Here is a 14,950-nt window from a genome sequence, read left to right as displayed (position 1 = left end):
CACTCTCCCATGCCTCATGGTGTCCTCATGGTTCGTCCTTCCACCGCCCCCTCCCCAGACTTTGCCTGGAAGCTACAGCCAGGTATACGAGCACTCACGAGGACGAGTAAGGTGCCACAAAGCCAGCTGCATGCCCTGCGCCCCTCGTCCCATGATGGATCTGGAAACGCCTTTTTCCCATCATCCCACCATCCAAGCAGTGCACAAATCATCTCCTTCGATACCTCGTGTTACCCAATCCGCTTGACGTTTGTCCTGTCCCTCCTTCTCGGACCCCTCTCGCGTCGCATGAGTTCGGTCGACCTAAAGGGTGTGCTTGTCTGAAGCGTCTGGCCCTTGCAGATCGCCGAAAAGTTCTGCATTTCCGGCCTCGATTCGTGCTATTTGTGCCAGGAGCATACCTCAATGTCCCTAACCCATACCTAAAAGATACCACCTCCTTAAACAGCCGCTCCAGATGAACATTGGGCCCTTTTGTCGCGTGCTACTACCGGGAGGAGTGTCTCAGCAATCAGACACAAGCACCCCACTTCACTTCCAATGCACCTCGACAGCCAACACCATCTCCTTTCTACAGTAAAAATCACTGCGAGGTACTCAGTATAACCACGAATTGTGGACACAAAGAGAGAATTTTGCCCATATCGCACCCCAAGATCTCGGTTTAAACCGACACAGGCATGGATCCAGGAGAATCATTGTCCTCCCCCATCCTCCTTCCTCGTTATACTCCCGAGGTGTTTGGCCAGTCTGGATGTTCCACTGGGCACTCGTGCTGAGCAAAGCAAACACCAATAATGGAGCCAGTGACGCTGCAAGGGGGCCGAGTCCAGGAGAAAGTCCAATCAACCCCTGAGATGTGGGTGGAGTTCCGCCTATCTGAAGCTCCCTTTTGCGCCATTGACGCTCATCTGATGGCAGTGCAGCATAAACGGAAAGGCCGTGGGCAAAGTCGCTCGGAACAAGGATCTTCCTATGCCGGTTATCCCTCATTTGCCTTCTAGAAACTCTCTCACATCGGAGAGCACGTTACCCCAGATGTTACGCTTTGTTCTCGTAATCGTCTCCTGCTACACCCCTTGGGTGCCCCTCAGCGGCCAAGAGCTTGACTTCTCAAGAATATCTTCCTAGCTGGACGGGTCAAATTACCAAGAGTAGCATCCGACAGGAATGCAATGAGGGTAATAATGCACAATCGCGTCCTTGTCGAAGGCGAGAACGGTTCCATGGTCGGCTCCAGTTCTACTTGCACAGGTACAAGCCCCTTGGGTATTGCTGCTCTGTCTGTCAGGAGACCGGTCACATGGAGGTCTCTGTACATACTTGTATAAGTAGTGTACTGGCCCCAGTCAGCACTTATGTGCACGTACAAGTACATACACAAGTGAAAGGTTTCAAGAGTCCTTGACTCCTGGAGAAGCTTTCCAACATCGTCCGACGAGGACGAAACGCGATGCGCGACAGGGGGGGCTTCCGATGCTTCTGGTTGTCTTCCGCTAAGGTTCTTAGATCTTAGTAGGCTTCGATTCCTCCATAATGAGAGATAAATTCGGCGGGTCCTGATGGCTCCAAGGAGTTCGCGAAAAGTACCGACCGAGTAACAGGTATCCGAATAGCTACTAGTAGGCACTTTGACGTTCTGCTCGCCAATGAACCATTAAATGATACGCCGTACAGTACTTATGTATACTTGTAGTGAGTCTTGAGTGATAGCGAATGCCATTGATCTCTCGGTCTTCTGAGCAATTGGGACCCGTTAAGCCCATACAGTCCCTGTACCAGTATAATGCCCTTGATGGCTTATGGAATGCGAAGCATAGGGATATGTCTCCTCGCACTATGAAATTGTAAATGTACGGGTACTCTGTACATAGCCAGCGAGGAAGTCAAGTTTGTCGTCACCGTTTGAGCGATAATTATTGATCATCGACATCCATACATCGAGGTAGATACTTGGGCAGGTAGCGCAACATACCCGGACCGGGCAGTAAGTCTTCACGATGACGCGCATCCCGGTCCTACAAATCGCACCTGGAGATACCAATGAAAGCGTACAAACGGAGGGTCAGATAATGCCTTTGAGCTGCTGAACCAAACAAAGGTATCTTTTGACGTGAGAAACACTTTTACGAGTACAAGGACAGCCTCGACGACAAACAGGCGGGATTTCTCGCAGGCAAAGGCGGCAAGGATGGAGGTAGTCCGTGGCGTGAGAGCGGGAGCCCACACTCGACAAACAAAGTCCCATGACAACTCATGTGTGACCAAGGATCCTGACGTCGTAAAGTCAACACACCACGACACTCTTAAACGGCCAACCGTAGTGCTCATCTGAGTACCTCGTAGGTCATCTCCTGATCACCCAAAAAGGCGCATGAGTTGGCTATTCTTTATGTTCTTGTTCTTGTCATGTGTACCAAGCAAGAGCAAGTACGATGGATCTCCCGGCGCTGGGTGCTTTGGATTGTGATGTCCCCGATTCAAGTGCCGGTTGTTGCATGATGACGGACGGGGCCTTGGTCGTCCGGGTCGAGTCACTTGTATAGCCAGAGAGAAGGAGTAATACCTTCTCTCACCAGTGGCTGAGGTTCTCCAACACAGCGTGACACATATCCGTTGGTCGAGGACTCAGTGAGCACAACACCTTCGCCCTTGCCGAGCACAAGTAAATCTTCAGCGGTACTCGTGTTGAGATAGTCTCGGGCGCTTCCGATGGACATATTTGTACTTGTAGTTGACATGTCGATTGGAACATTTGTACAAGCCATGCTCATGGCAACCATTGCCGTTGCGGATTGTCCGTGAAAGCTCGACTATTATCAAGTCTCCAAGAACTTTCCAACACGGCTTTCCAATGCCTGGCCAAGTGCTAGGGCTGGACGAGGACGAGGTTGAGACGCGTGCTCCAAGTTCACAGCGGATCATCCGCCTCTTCTCCCTTTCTCACTCTGCTCTGCCCTTCTCCGGGGTTGTCATGTAGCTCTACCAGGTCATCTTCCGCGTGGCCGCCTCTTTCTTCTTCTCCGCCCACCAATCCCTCTGCCTCCTCCCTCGTCTCGTCCAGCCCCATATTCCCGCCAGGCTTCGCTCCTTCCTCTCTCCTTCCGATCACGACATTGCCCGCGGCCAACATCCCGGCGCCTACCCACCACATACCGCCCAGCTTCTCCCCAAAGATCAACGCACCGAGCACAGCGGTGATGACAAAGTTCGCCGAGACATTGATGATGCTGACGCGGGTAGTTGACTCTGCACGGGTCAGGGCGGACGTGAAGAGCCCCCACATGAGAGCGTTGAAGAGTAGGTTAAGGAGGAAGAATGTGCCCCGGACCGCAAGGTCGACGAAGGTATTGCTGGGGGAGAGGGAGAAAAAGGTTGCGATCGAGGACGACAGGCTGGATGTCAGGGAAGTGGTCGTTCTATTTGTTTGACGGATTGAGAGTCGGTTAGTTTGTCTGCATCATGAACGAGAAGGGGATTGCACGCTTGAGCGCAACAGAAAAGGAGAGTCAAGATTCCAAATAGAGAGCTGGAGGAGCTTCCATTCCGGGAGTTCATGGACGTACAATTTAGCAAATACACCATTAAAGGCCGCACACGCTCCGCTCGAGACGGCCAGCACGATCCAGACGGGCTGCCGCCGCAATGCGCGGATGATCGGGGATTGATCCATCTCAATGGCGGCGAGTGCTGCTTCTCCCTCGCCTTCTCCGTGCTTCTGGCCACCAGGATTCTGAACAGCGCTGGTTTCTTGGATACCTCCTTCAGTCTGCTCACGTTGTCCTATGCCGCGGCGTCGTCGAGGCTGTTGCGACATTTTGAATTATCCGAAGCTCGAAATTGGGGGTTTGGAGACGGTGACTGCGCGCTACGATGGTGACGAGGCTGTGGCTTCAAAGGGGCACTCGCTGATTGGCGGAGTTTCGGCATCTTGAACCCCCCCAAAGCCTTGTTGTGCCTCAGATTGATCCTTGCAAAGTACACTGACATCGCCGAAAACATGTCGGTGACCTGATTGATATTTCAAGCACATGCCTAGGTATGTAGTATCGGAAGCTTCATGACTACCTCATACATACTCCCACATTGCCATTTAACGCCTGTACTCCTCCTACTTACTCCGCCTGTCGCTTGTTGCTACTCCCACTGCTGATAAAGCCACTTTCTCCTCCGCCTTGGGTTTCTCATTCGACTCCTCTCCATTAGACGGCCCTTGCATGCTCTGCCGCTCATGTTTGCTCAATGACCCCTCTTCGTAGTCCAAAGACTTCACGATGCCCAAACCCTTGGTCTTGCCCTCGCGGAATAGTATCTTGTCCCCCACTGCAAGGAACTCGGGCCTCTGAACAAATCGGAACGCGACAGTGGCTCGATCTCCGGTTCGAATGTACTCACGATCAATTTCAATGATGGCGCAAGTCTGGCTGATAGGCCCTACATGAAGCATCGCTTGGTACTTTGGTCGTATGGTAGTCGGGTGGGACAGAATCAAAACCTCGGCGACAAATTCTCGGTAAACCTTAGGCGGAGGGCCTTCGAGCTTCGGGAGCACGACCATGCCTTTGCGCACTTCTTTCTTTCGTATTCTTCTCAAGGCGAGGGAGGCAGACTGGCCAGCGCTACATGCCGGTACCTGGATCCTTTTCCGTTCGATCGATCGAATATTTGTTGTCTGAAACTGCCCAAGAGAGTCTGGTCCCACGAGAACGTTGTCACCTGCATGAATTATCCCGGACTTCACAACTCCCGACACAACTGTTCCCACAAATGGGACGGAGAAAGTGTCATTAATATGAAATTCAAAAGGCGCCTGATCGTCATAATGGCCGTGATGCGGAAGAATATTGAGAAAAGTTCGAACAAGGTCCAGGGATTCCCCGGTCACATTTGAGACCTGGAAGATTGGGCAAATCCGCTGGGACACAAATTGTGTGGCTGTCAGGACCGTCTCCTCGTATGTCTTGATGAAGACGGGGATTTTCCTCGCTCCAGGCGATTTCAATATCCTCGTCAGCTGGGTGATCGTCTGTTCAAGAATCTGGGGAGGGCAAATATCGATCTTGGTGATGACAACCATGACAGGCACGTTCAAGGCCAGTGCTAAACCAAGGTGCTCCTTCGACATACCGATCAGTCCGTTGTTGGCTGCCACCATGAGCAGGCAGTAGTTTGGTGCCGAGGAGAGGAGGCCAAAAACAGTTGTCCGAAGATAACGCTCGTGTCCAGCTAGGTCGGTAAATGAGATGACCTTTGCCGAACGAGTCCCAATCTCCGCCCAAGTGAGTTTGCGACCGGGAACGGTGGATGTGACTACTTCCCCATGGGTGTCAAAGCCCATAATCTCCATGCCCACAGACGAAGTCCGACCGGATTCAATCTCGTGCTTGTGACGAAACAGGTTGACACGAGCTTTGCCGCGGCCATCGTCCAGGCTCCCCTTGACAAGAACACCTAACATGGTAGACTTGCCTGCATCAACATTACCAACCACCGCAATTCGCGTCTCGATAACTTCTTCAGCTGTTGCTGGGGTCTGTCGAATGAGTAGCTTGCCGTGGCTTGATTGGTCATGAGTCGTGTTCGGATGAGCCTCCTTATCACCACCAACATTGTATGTCAGGAGCACGTTGACTGTCGCGTTGAGCACACCGGCCGCTTCAGTGATGCGTGTCATAGCAATGTCCCATTGCTCTTTAGTGAATCGCATTGAGTCACCGCTGTCCTCAAGTCCTAGATCGAAGAGCGTCTCGCCATGGCCCTCGTCTAACCTGGACTGTAGAAAGCCCGACAATTCCTGAAAGGTTGCGGCTGCATCGCCCGAGGTATCAAGCAGCAACTCCTTTGGTTTTGTCCGGCTTGGGGCGTCGGAGAGGTCTAATTGATCAAGGATCTCGAGCTCTGCATGATCTTCAGCGACGGACGAGGGAGCGCCAGTACCGTAACTGCTGTCGCCAGCAATGGAATCGGGATGCGGAAGGCGTGTCTTTGCTCGCTGTCGTTCTACATAATCAGCGAAATCAGAGAGGGCCTGGCATCATATTAGAAATTGAAGTTGTTCATCACTTGAAATGCCCCTACCAGCTCTCCCTTTCGGCGATCTTGCAGTGTCTGTCTGTTGCGGCTACCCATCGTTGGTTGTTGGTTCGAATGCGAGATGAGGTGGAGAGTGGCGTGAAAGAGTGGCGGATGCGCCCCGCAGTCAGTGAGGTATTCGAGGAATCATCGTGGAGCTATGAGTAGCAGAGAGGCGCAGCGTTGCCCGAGTGCTAAGACTGCATCTTGAGCTGTACTGTAGAGAAGTTTCTGTGAGGATGAAATGCGCAGATGGGAGACAGAGAGGTAACAGAGCCCGTCCCGGAACATATATAAATAAAGTGGAGGCAGTGTTGGAGTCATGACCATGACAGCTTTGTATGTACTTGTTTGGGCTACCACTGTGGCTATCAAGCGGGGAACCCACGAGTTGATTTATTGACTCATTCTCCCCCACGCGTCTCAGCCTCATCAGTGACTGCAGGTCTTTCGCTTCCGCTATCAGCACGCTAATTGACTTGTAAGATCCTCCTGCATCGTCACTCGTTCGAGACAGGTGACTCTTCCACCGCAGGCTGGACTTTTCGAAAGGCAAGATGTAAGCCTTCAAAGGTTCTTCTTCCTGGACCAAGGATTGCAGCTTCAGGTGACTCATTTATAGGGGTACTGTTTCCCCCAGCGATCTTTTGGGTGACTTCCTACCGTCCGTTATGCTCCATCATGGGCTAGATTTGACCCTCGAAACCCTTCGAACGGCGGTTTTGCTCGTTTGATCCGAGAATCTAGATCGACGTGGTTGAAACGGTCTCAAGACCCAGGTTGGGGAGAGATTAGTACGACCGAGTCTCCTGCTCAGTTGTCAGCGACAGCCAATCTTGGCCCTTTGGCGCGGCGTATACCTCGGACAAATAGCATATCGGACTGTTTCTTCGTTGTCTAGTGGAGTGAGTGGCTGGTCGATTGAATTTTGCATCAATGAGAACTGACCTTGACGGTGTCTTCGCCATCCTCCTCCTCTTCAATCGTGTAGATTGTCTCTTCAACGTCTCCGAGAACAAGATTGCAATGACTGTCGTAGGCCTGTTTTGCACCTGTGCGTCAGTATGAGGTCGCTGCGATCCTGTTATACAAGCATACATGTAGTCTTCCTTTCAGCTCTCGATCTCCACGTAGTCGAACAAACACAATCTCATCGAGGGAGAGGCGGACAAGGTCAAGCGGTTCAGACACCGCATTGGCTCCTTCCTCTGGTGATTCGGCCATGAAAGGCTGGACCTGTGGTCTGCAAAATAAATCCAACGTCAAATGGTGGTATGGCTGTCGAGAAGAGAAGAGCCCTTGTCCGCTACTAACTGGGAAGGGGATCAGCCCAGGACCGTTGGGCTTGGCGTCATTTGAAATTTGAGCTTTTGTTTGGAGAAAGCGAAATCCGTCCATCGCGCAAACCGCTCCCTTCCCAACGCCAGATTCCAGAATCTTTTTCAATGACTTAGTTGCCATCCTTTCCAGCTCTAGCTCGGGTCGCCGTCTATCTGCGGTGTATTGATGCATGGCTCGCTGCCTCTGGTGAGGTTGATCAATGGCTTCTCGCAACCCTCGCCCAGTCGGATACCTCACTTGACCCTTCACATTCTCCGTCGCCAAACCCTTTCCCCGGCGCACTGGGACAAAGGACTATGCCTTCCCAATGCTCGCTGTGAACGACGTTTCGACCGGTCATACTCTACGACCGTGTCCTTTTCTCCCTTCATATTGCCGAAGCAATCGACCCTCCTAGACGAACACGATGATCCTTCTCCGATAGAATATACAATTGATGAGGTACCGCCAGCGGATTCCACTCATGGAGCAAGGAAAGTGGTGTCTATGCAGGCCTTGTTGGAAGAAAACAATCCCGACCGTATACTCTTGGGACTGGTGACACCTCAAATCGGGGACGATTTCATTGAAAATGCAGACGACCAGACCTTCGCACGTGCCATCTGCGCGTTGGATCCCGAGCATTTTATTGTTCCTTATGGAAAGCTATTCCGCTACTTGAAGCCGAGTCTAGAGACGCAGCCGAAGTTTCGAATAGTCAGATCACTGGAAGAGCGTGTGGCCACTTTTATCAACATCCTTGATTCCCTGGTTACTCAGCGACAAAAACATGGCCATTCCCTAGGTCTCGACATATATCGTCATCTCTTACGGTGTACAGCCGCGGCTGGGGTGGGATCATTTGCCAGGAATGTGTTTCGCAAAGCCATGAGAGAGGACGCTGTTGAACCTGATTTGGACTGTTACAACTACTTCATGGAGGCCCTAACCTGGAACGAGGCATATAATAGACACGAACGATATCGACTACGGATAGTCCGGCATAACATGTTTCGTCGATCATTGGAGACCAGACCGCTCGGATTCTTTGGCCACGGAGTCGCATCGCCCAAAAATCCCAAAAGTGAACAGTCCATCAGGCTGGAAACTCTGGGCATCTTCAACGAGCTCGTGAACCAAGGGCTGAACGGTAATGAGGCAACATTCTGCAATCTTATGGTCGCGATGGGCCGCGAAGGAGACCTAGGCAGCGTCAAGAGCGTTCTCAAGTCGGCTTGGAATATCGATGTTGACGCTCTGGACAAGTACGACGAGGAGGAGTTGGAGAGTCCCACATTTTATGAGGAGGGCTCACCTCTTCGGCCTTCTGCGCGCCTTTTATTTACGGTAGTTCATGTTTTCGGCACGAACAATGAAGTCGCACTGGGAGGCATGCTCCTTGACTACATCTCGCGCAATTACAACCTGGATATTCCGGAATATATCTGGACCCATTTACTGGAGTGGACCTTTGTATTATCAATCCAACACAGTAAGGCGCGGATCGAGAGAGGACACGGTGAGGGTCGCATTGCACGGAGGGCGGTCGAGTCAGTCTATCACGTCTTCCATAACGAACCGTACAACGTCCAGCCGAAAATTGAGGATCTGATATTTCGGGTCAAAGCCAGGTCCGAAGCGAGGAAGCTCTACAAGGCTGCCGAAGACCTTCGCCAGTGTATGGCCCTGCTCGAGGAAGAACGAACCCGCCTCTCCGAAATGTATGACCAAATCCGAAGCCTCCTTGAAGACGCCGACTACCATTACATGTTCTACGACGGCTTGCCTTCTGCTTCATTCCTCGATCTAAAGCACAAGTATGTGCTTGCTTCCCTTCAGCTGGAATGCCACATCCAACTCATCTCTATTGCTGTGCGCAACACCATCAAGCGAAAAGATTGGACATCACATGACGAAGGCACAGACTGGCCGTACCGAGGTATCCCCAATATCATCGCGGAGTGGACAGACTGGCTACCAAATATCATCCCCTACTACACACCCACTGGTCACGTGTGTATTTGGGGAAGGGAATCGCGGCACGCGGCCATTCAGAGCGCGAATTCCCTCCAAACGACAAGGACAGGCACAATGCGCATGCTGCTCGACTCTTATTCCCCGACTCGCCTCCGCCATGCCGCTGGGTTCATTCATCGCGGGCCTACCGGGAATGCTCTGACTAAATTTCAAGACGAAGTTCGTGGCGATTCCTCGGGCCGCCTGAGTGATTGGGTACTCCGATTCGAGGCGGCTGTCCGTCAAGAAAGGTTGAGTGATCGTCAGGTCGTGGGCGCGCAGGTACCCGGTCCGGATCAGAAGAGCGAGGATTGGAGGCCTTGGGGTGGAATCGTGGGGAAAGGCAAGAGAGAGCGCGGGCGTCGGAAAAGTCGCTCAGCGACGAGGGACGATGAGGGTGAGGGCGAAGACGAAGAAGGGGAAAGGGAGACGGAGTGACGCAATGGCGGGTGAGCAACAGGACGTGTAACAAGTGTAACATCATCCATCATGTGTGTACATATCGCGACAACTCGCTATGTAAGAATGTGGTACTGCAAGTTCAGTTTCTCATAAAACAACGAACAGTCGCCCCGGTCACAAAAAAGGCCCCCCTTGGGAGTCCTTCTACGGGGTAAAAGCCAAATTGGATATCATGGACAAGCAAGAATCGTCAAAAGAGCCTCCCTTCCAATGTGACACATCCACAAGCCATTGACGCGGGTCTGCTGAATAGACACAGACCCATTTTGACTCCCCTCTGTCCCTCGCTCCCCTGCCCCCAGCGAGGACTCCTCGTTTTGAGGCCCTATTTCCTCCTTCGCGCCGAAAGAGAAAAAACACGTAAAGCTCCTAGGGGGTTCAAAAAAAAAAAAAAGAACTTGACTCCAGATTTACTGGTGTCGTTTGGTGATCTTTTCCCACCTCTCTTCACCCTTTAACCCGCCACGACTCGCTCCCTCCTTAAATCATTCACGACCATGTACCTCCCTAGGCCGATCCAGCCCCATCGAAACCAGACCATCTGAGATTTGTGTCCGTGGATCATGGCCTCGCGCGCCTTCCAGTACCGGAATATGTCGTTGACAAACATGACTCGGTCTGCGGCGCTCTTGGGCCCCGTGGCGGTCTTCCCTTTCCCTGTCGTGGATCCAAACAAGTTGCCGAATATGGTCTCGTAGATCCCGGCTAGGAGGGTGGGTATGGCGTCTAATACGAAGGAGTATTTCCGCACAATGTTGATCGAGGGGAGGGTGTACAGCGTGACCGGGCACGCATAGCCAGAGTGGCCTTTCATGATCTTTTGTAGGAACAGGGACGCACCGTGGTACAAGGCGATGTGGTTGGGATGGCCTGAGATACCGTCCTTGTCGAAGGTGATTAGGACGTCGATCGTTGCGCGGGGTCCCTCTACCTCCTTTTGCGCTGGAGCGGGCGGGGTTGCTATGCTTGTGCGAGAGGCGGATTTGGTGTGTTTCACAGAGTTTGGCTTGGATTTTCGTCGGTCCTTGTCCTTTTCCTTGTCGGAATCTGATGTGGGCATTGCCGGGGCTGCTGCAGCAGACGGAGAGTTCAGGTGCGGCGCAAATGCACTGGCGAGCACGAGCGCGATATCCTCAGACTTCCACTCCTCCTTCATTCCGTCCTTGAACCGCTCGTCCTCTAGCACAAAGACGTCCTCCTTCCGCCTCAGTCCCAGCGTCGTCGCCGCCTTTTCCAATTCCTGTTTCCGTGTTGCGCCCAGACCTTCGCTGTTGCCCGTACTCATGCATAAGATCTTCAAGTGGTTTTGTAGAGAAGGGTGGGTCAGGGCTTGCAGGGCCGGCGAGAAGAACATCGACTCGTCGTCCGGGTGAGCGATGAGCAAGATGATGCGCTTGTTGCGCAGAAGGGCAGGTATAGGGGGGAGCATGGTCGACGTGAGATGCCAAAGGGCGAAGATGAGGACTGGTAGGATGGTCAACGTAACGATCGTTCCAAAGGCCATGTTGGAGGGGTCTGGGTCGCAGTGAACTGTCGCAGATCAAGACTGATAGGAAGTCGCGCTCTGCGGAGAAAATGCACACTTGAAAAGGATATTGACGCAGTCTAGAGAAGCGGATTGTTTCATCCCAAGCGGTGCTACGGGGAGCATAGAGTTGACTGCTGCGGCGGGCGAGGTTTCATGATGGGAAGGTCACTGGCACATAAAATCAAGGAGAGACTAGACAACAGAGAGACAGGCCATCCGGAAAAAATCGTCCAGAGCCATGCATGAACAGGTGGAGTTGGAATTGAACGCACGAAAAAGCGGTAAAGGTGGCCAGATCTCAATTGACGGGAGACATTTTACGGTGCAATGGAAATGGATATGGAAATGAAGCGGCGTTGCAAGGGTGCGTGTTGGATGGTTTCGCTTCAACCATCTCACCCCCACTTGGTCGCCAAATTAAATCACCCGCCGAGATGGCCAGGAGCTGAAGAAAAGGCACGTGATGCAATCAATCATATGGTTGAAAAGAAGTAATTGTTAGCTCACACCTTGAGGTTGTGGTCTGGCCCGCGCCCGTTTTACAGCTATATAAACAGCCGAACGAGCATCAAAGTCTTAAGTGCATGTAAGCGACGCGGAGAGTCATCAAGGTAGATTTACTGGTATAGGTACGACCTCTACAACAGACCAGATAACGGACGAGGTTGGGGCATCAGAAGGGACGGACTTCGATGTCCAGAGCAATCAACCTGTGGGCGAGATTTCCAAAACGAGTCATTGTCGCTACCACATGAGCGGCAGGGGGCCTCTTGGAACGCGAAGGGAGTGGGCGAGGGTAATGTACCTGGAGAAGCGGACAAGAAAATCATAGACTTCTGGAGCCTCAGTCGAGGTGGGCTTTGATGTAAAGTCGTGTCAGCAAAAATTTCATTAAATATCTGGACGTCAAGTGAGAGACCAACCGAGCCTGCTCCAGTTCCACAGGTCCCATTCCCAATTCCAAAACCCATCATCTCCGCGTGTGGCCTGTTGCCAGTGTAGCCATCCCTTCGCAGCGAATATTATTCGTGACTAGACAATCCGTGTCCAGTCAATCCCTCTCGAGGAGTGATTATCCATCGTCGTCATTGTAGGAGGAAATATCTTGCAAGAACCGTGCAGTGGATTCCACCATATTCTGCACCGTGCGCAGAGGAGGGAGGTGAGGATGGATTTGTGCGCCTGATTAAAGACGACATAGCCTTCGTCTAGTATCTGTATCTTGTTGAGTAGTCTTTCGGTGAGACCACCAAGCCTCGTCCCTTTTTGGCGCCTTTGTAGATCGTTTCAATAATGTCGATAAGCTCTTGTTTGTCTTCGAGAACCCAGTTCAGCTTGTTGTTGTTGCCAGTGCCGAAATCACACATCATGTGTTTGTTGCGAAAGAAGAACATGATGGTCACTGGATCGTAGAGCTCGTACATCTGTTTGAAGTCCGGGACTTGGTCGAGGTCGCAGACGTAGATGACAGCGAAGTTCTTGACTTTGTCGGCGATCTTGTAGAGGACTTCATCTTGTCGCATACAGTCAGGATCCCAGTCACGGCCGAAGCGGATGACCACCAGGCGTTCGTCTTCGGAGAGAATGGCTTGGTCGACGTGCCAGCCAGTGACCAGATGAGGAATGACGACGGAACCCATAGTTGTGTCAACAAAAAGGGTAGTAGCGATATAAGGTTGATGTGAGTGTCTTGTTGTGAGATATACAGAGGTTGGAAAGGAGGATGGGGGGAATGAGGACTGTTAATGAAGCGCGCAACCAACGTGTACAGTAGGTTGGAAGATTCAAGAAACACACGCCGCAACCTGTGTGCCTCCTTAGCTGTACGAGGACGTCACGGGGAGCCAGGCACCACCAGCACAGCGCCTGGGCTTGGCTGTGGCTGTCTTTATCGATAAGGGTTTACGGGTCTCCCCGCGAAAATTTTGGTGATTCTCCGAACACTCAGCGATAGCCTCCGTCTATGACGAGGACATCACAAGCAACAATTCTACTATCTTCTTGCTGCTGATCAGCGACGCCCCAGAGTTTGCAAGAGGACTCGAGATCAAATATGGCTTCATCCACGCAACCTGATCCCCAGATCGATACGACCATCCCTACCCTCAGAAGAGATTTGACCTCCGAGAACGTCCCACTTGCCCGACGCTTTCGCGCACTATTCTCCCTCAAACACGTCGCTTCACAAACTCCTGGACAACAGGCAACAGAGGCAATAGAAGCAATTGCCGCTGCATTCGATTCTCCCTCTGCGCTTTTGAAACACGAGCTGGCATATTGTCTGGGACAGACCAGGAATCTAGCGGCAGTGCCGTTCCTGCGAGCGGTCCTTGAAAATAAGGAGGAAGATGCCATGTGTAGGCACGAGGCAGCCGAGGCCCTGGGGGCACTGGGAGACATGTCAAGTCTACAAATTATGGAACAAATGAAAGACGACGAGAGCGAGCCGGTGGTGGTTAGAGAGACATGTGAGATAGCCGTCGACCGCATCAATTGGGCTCATTCTGAGAGCCGGCGAAGCGAAAGCTTGAAGTCAAGCGACTTTGCCTCGATCGATCCTGCGCCTCCTCTGCCTCTGTCCTCAGAAACACCTTCGATATCCAATCTACAGGCTACCCTGCTCGACCAATCGTTGCCCTTGTTCCAACGGTATCGTGCCATGTTTGCGCTTCGAGACCTTGCGTCTCCACCAGACCTCCCCACGGCAAAGCCTGCCGTTCACGCACTTGCTTCTGGGTTCAAAGATCCATCCGCACTTTTTCGTCACGAGGTGGCTTTTGTGTTCGGACAACTATCGCATCCAGAATCAATACCTGCATTGTTGGCCGTGCTGGAGGATACCAAGGAAGAAAGCATGGTTCGACACGAGGCTGCCGAGGCACTCGGCAGTTTAGGAGAGGAACCAGGTGTGGAGGATATGTTGAAGAGATTCTTGAACGACTCTGAGCAAGTCGTCCGTGAGAGCGTTGTTGTTGCTCTTGATATGGCCGCATACGAGAAAACTGGGGAGATGGAATATGCCACCATCCCGACAGAGGTTGTTGTATAGCACCGGTTTGCTTTAGAAAGCGTCGCATTTCAGACCCCGACTCAGCGTAATCTCAGTTATTCTGCACATCCTTGAAACCACACTCGCATCTGTAGAATACAGTCGTCCCTTCGTCGGCGCTTCGTAGCTGCTTGGTATGGTAGAACATTTCTGGCCGGTGGCAATCAGGGCACTCTCTGGAGATGACAGCCTCGACCTGTAGATCGTCGGCGTTGACAGCCTGCACCTCGGAATGCTTTGCACGTAGAGGAGATGGAAAGGCACTCGGTTTGGACTTTGAAGTTATGACTTTGGATGAGGTATCTTTGGTGTACTGAAAACAATCGTCGCACTGGACCAGGTCGTCTTGATTCTCGCCTGGGACAATCCGCGGTAGCAGGGAGCCACAGGCATCGCAGAACAAAAGGCTACCTATCGCAACCATGATGAAATATCGAGTGTTTGGGAAGATGGTGGCTGACTTTTTGCAGCCCCGAGATAAAATTTGGGATCTCGTTCCTGCA

General features: G+C 52.2%; 7 protein-coding genes across 7 annotated transcripts; 2 read left to right on the top strand and 5 right to left on the bottom strand.

Annotated features, from left to right (window-relative positions):
- Positions 1-2,911: 2,911 nt before the first annotated feature.
- On the bottom strand, positions 2,912-3,817 carry AYO21_00874 (hypothetical protein; the record flags this gene model as incomplete). The annotated part of the gene is made up of 2 exons (XM_022650861.1): positions 2,912-3,395; positions 3,567-3,817. The coding sequence occupies 2 exons, from the start codon at positions 3,815-3,817 to the stop codon at positions 2,912-2,914; spliced, it is 735 nt and encodes a 244-aa protein (XP_022516864.1).
- A 294-nt stretch (positions 3,818-4,111) lies between these two features.
- On the bottom strand, positions 4,112-7,296 carry AYO21_00873 (hypothetical protein; the record flags this gene model as incomplete). Its single annotated transcript, XM_022650860.1, has 3 exons — positions 4,112-5,992; positions 7,021-7,113; positions 7,171-7,296. 3 exons carry the CDS (start codon positions 7,294-7,296, stop codon positions 4,112-4,114), a joined length of 2,100 nt encoding a protein of 699 aa, XP_022516863.1.
- Positions 7,297-7,899: 603 nt separating this feature from the next.
- AYO21_00872 (hypothetical protein) lies at positions 7,900-9,846 on the top strand (the record flags this gene model as incomplete). The annotated part of the gene is made up of 1 exon (XM_022650859.1): positions 7,900-9,846. One exon carries the CDS (start codon positions 7,900-7,902, stop codon positions 9,844-9,846), a length of 1,947 nt encoding a protein of 648 aa, XP_022516862.1.
- A 478-nt stretch (positions 9,847-10,324) lies between these two features.
- AYO21_00871 (hypothetical protein) lies at positions 10,325-11,374 on the bottom strand (the record flags this gene model as incomplete). Its single annotated transcript, XM_022650858.1, has 1 exon — positions 10,325-11,374. One exon carries the CDS (start codon positions 11,372-11,374, stop codon positions 10,325-10,327), a length of 1,050 nt encoding a protein of 349 aa, XP_022516861.1.
- A 1,232-nt stretch (positions 11,375-12,606) lies between these two features.
- On the bottom strand, positions 12,607-13,038 carry AYO21_00870 (mitosis protein dim1; the record flags this gene model as incomplete). The annotated part of the gene is made up of 1 exon (XM_022650857.1): positions 12,607-13,038. The coding sequence occupies one exon, from the start codon at positions 13,036-13,038 to the stop codon at positions 12,607-12,609; it is 432 nt and encodes a 143-aa protein (XP_022516860.1).
- Positions 13,039-13,451: 413 nt separating this feature from the next.
- Positions 13,452-14,447, top strand: AYO21_00869 (deoxyhypusine hydroxylase; the record flags this gene model as incomplete). The annotated part of the gene is made up of 1 exon (XM_022650856.1): positions 13,452-14,447. One exon carries the CDS (start codon positions 13,452-13,454, stop codon positions 14,445-14,447), a length of 996 nt encoding a protein of 331 aa, XP_022516859.1.
- A 52-nt stretch (positions 14,448-14,499) lies between these two features.
- Positions 14,500-14,871, bottom strand: AYO21_00868 (hypothetical protein; the record flags this gene model as incomplete). Its single annotated transcript, XM_022650855.1, has 1 exon — positions 14,500-14,871. The coding sequence occupies one exon, from the start codon at positions 14,869-14,871 to the stop codon at positions 14,500-14,502; it is 372 nt and encodes a 123-aa protein (XP_022516858.1).
- Positions 14,872-14,950: the final 79 nt, after the last annotated feature.

Source organism: Fonsecaea monophora (assembly GCF_001642475.1).
Source record: "Fonsecaea monophora strain CBS 269.37 chromosome Unknown Scaff3, whole genome shotgun sequence".
Lineage (NCBI taxonomy): Eukaryota > Fungi > Ascomycota > Eurotiomycetes > Chaetothyriales > Herpotrichiellaceae > Fonsecaea > Fonsecaea monophora.
This window is presented reverse-complemented; position numbering and strand designations above follow the sequence as displayed.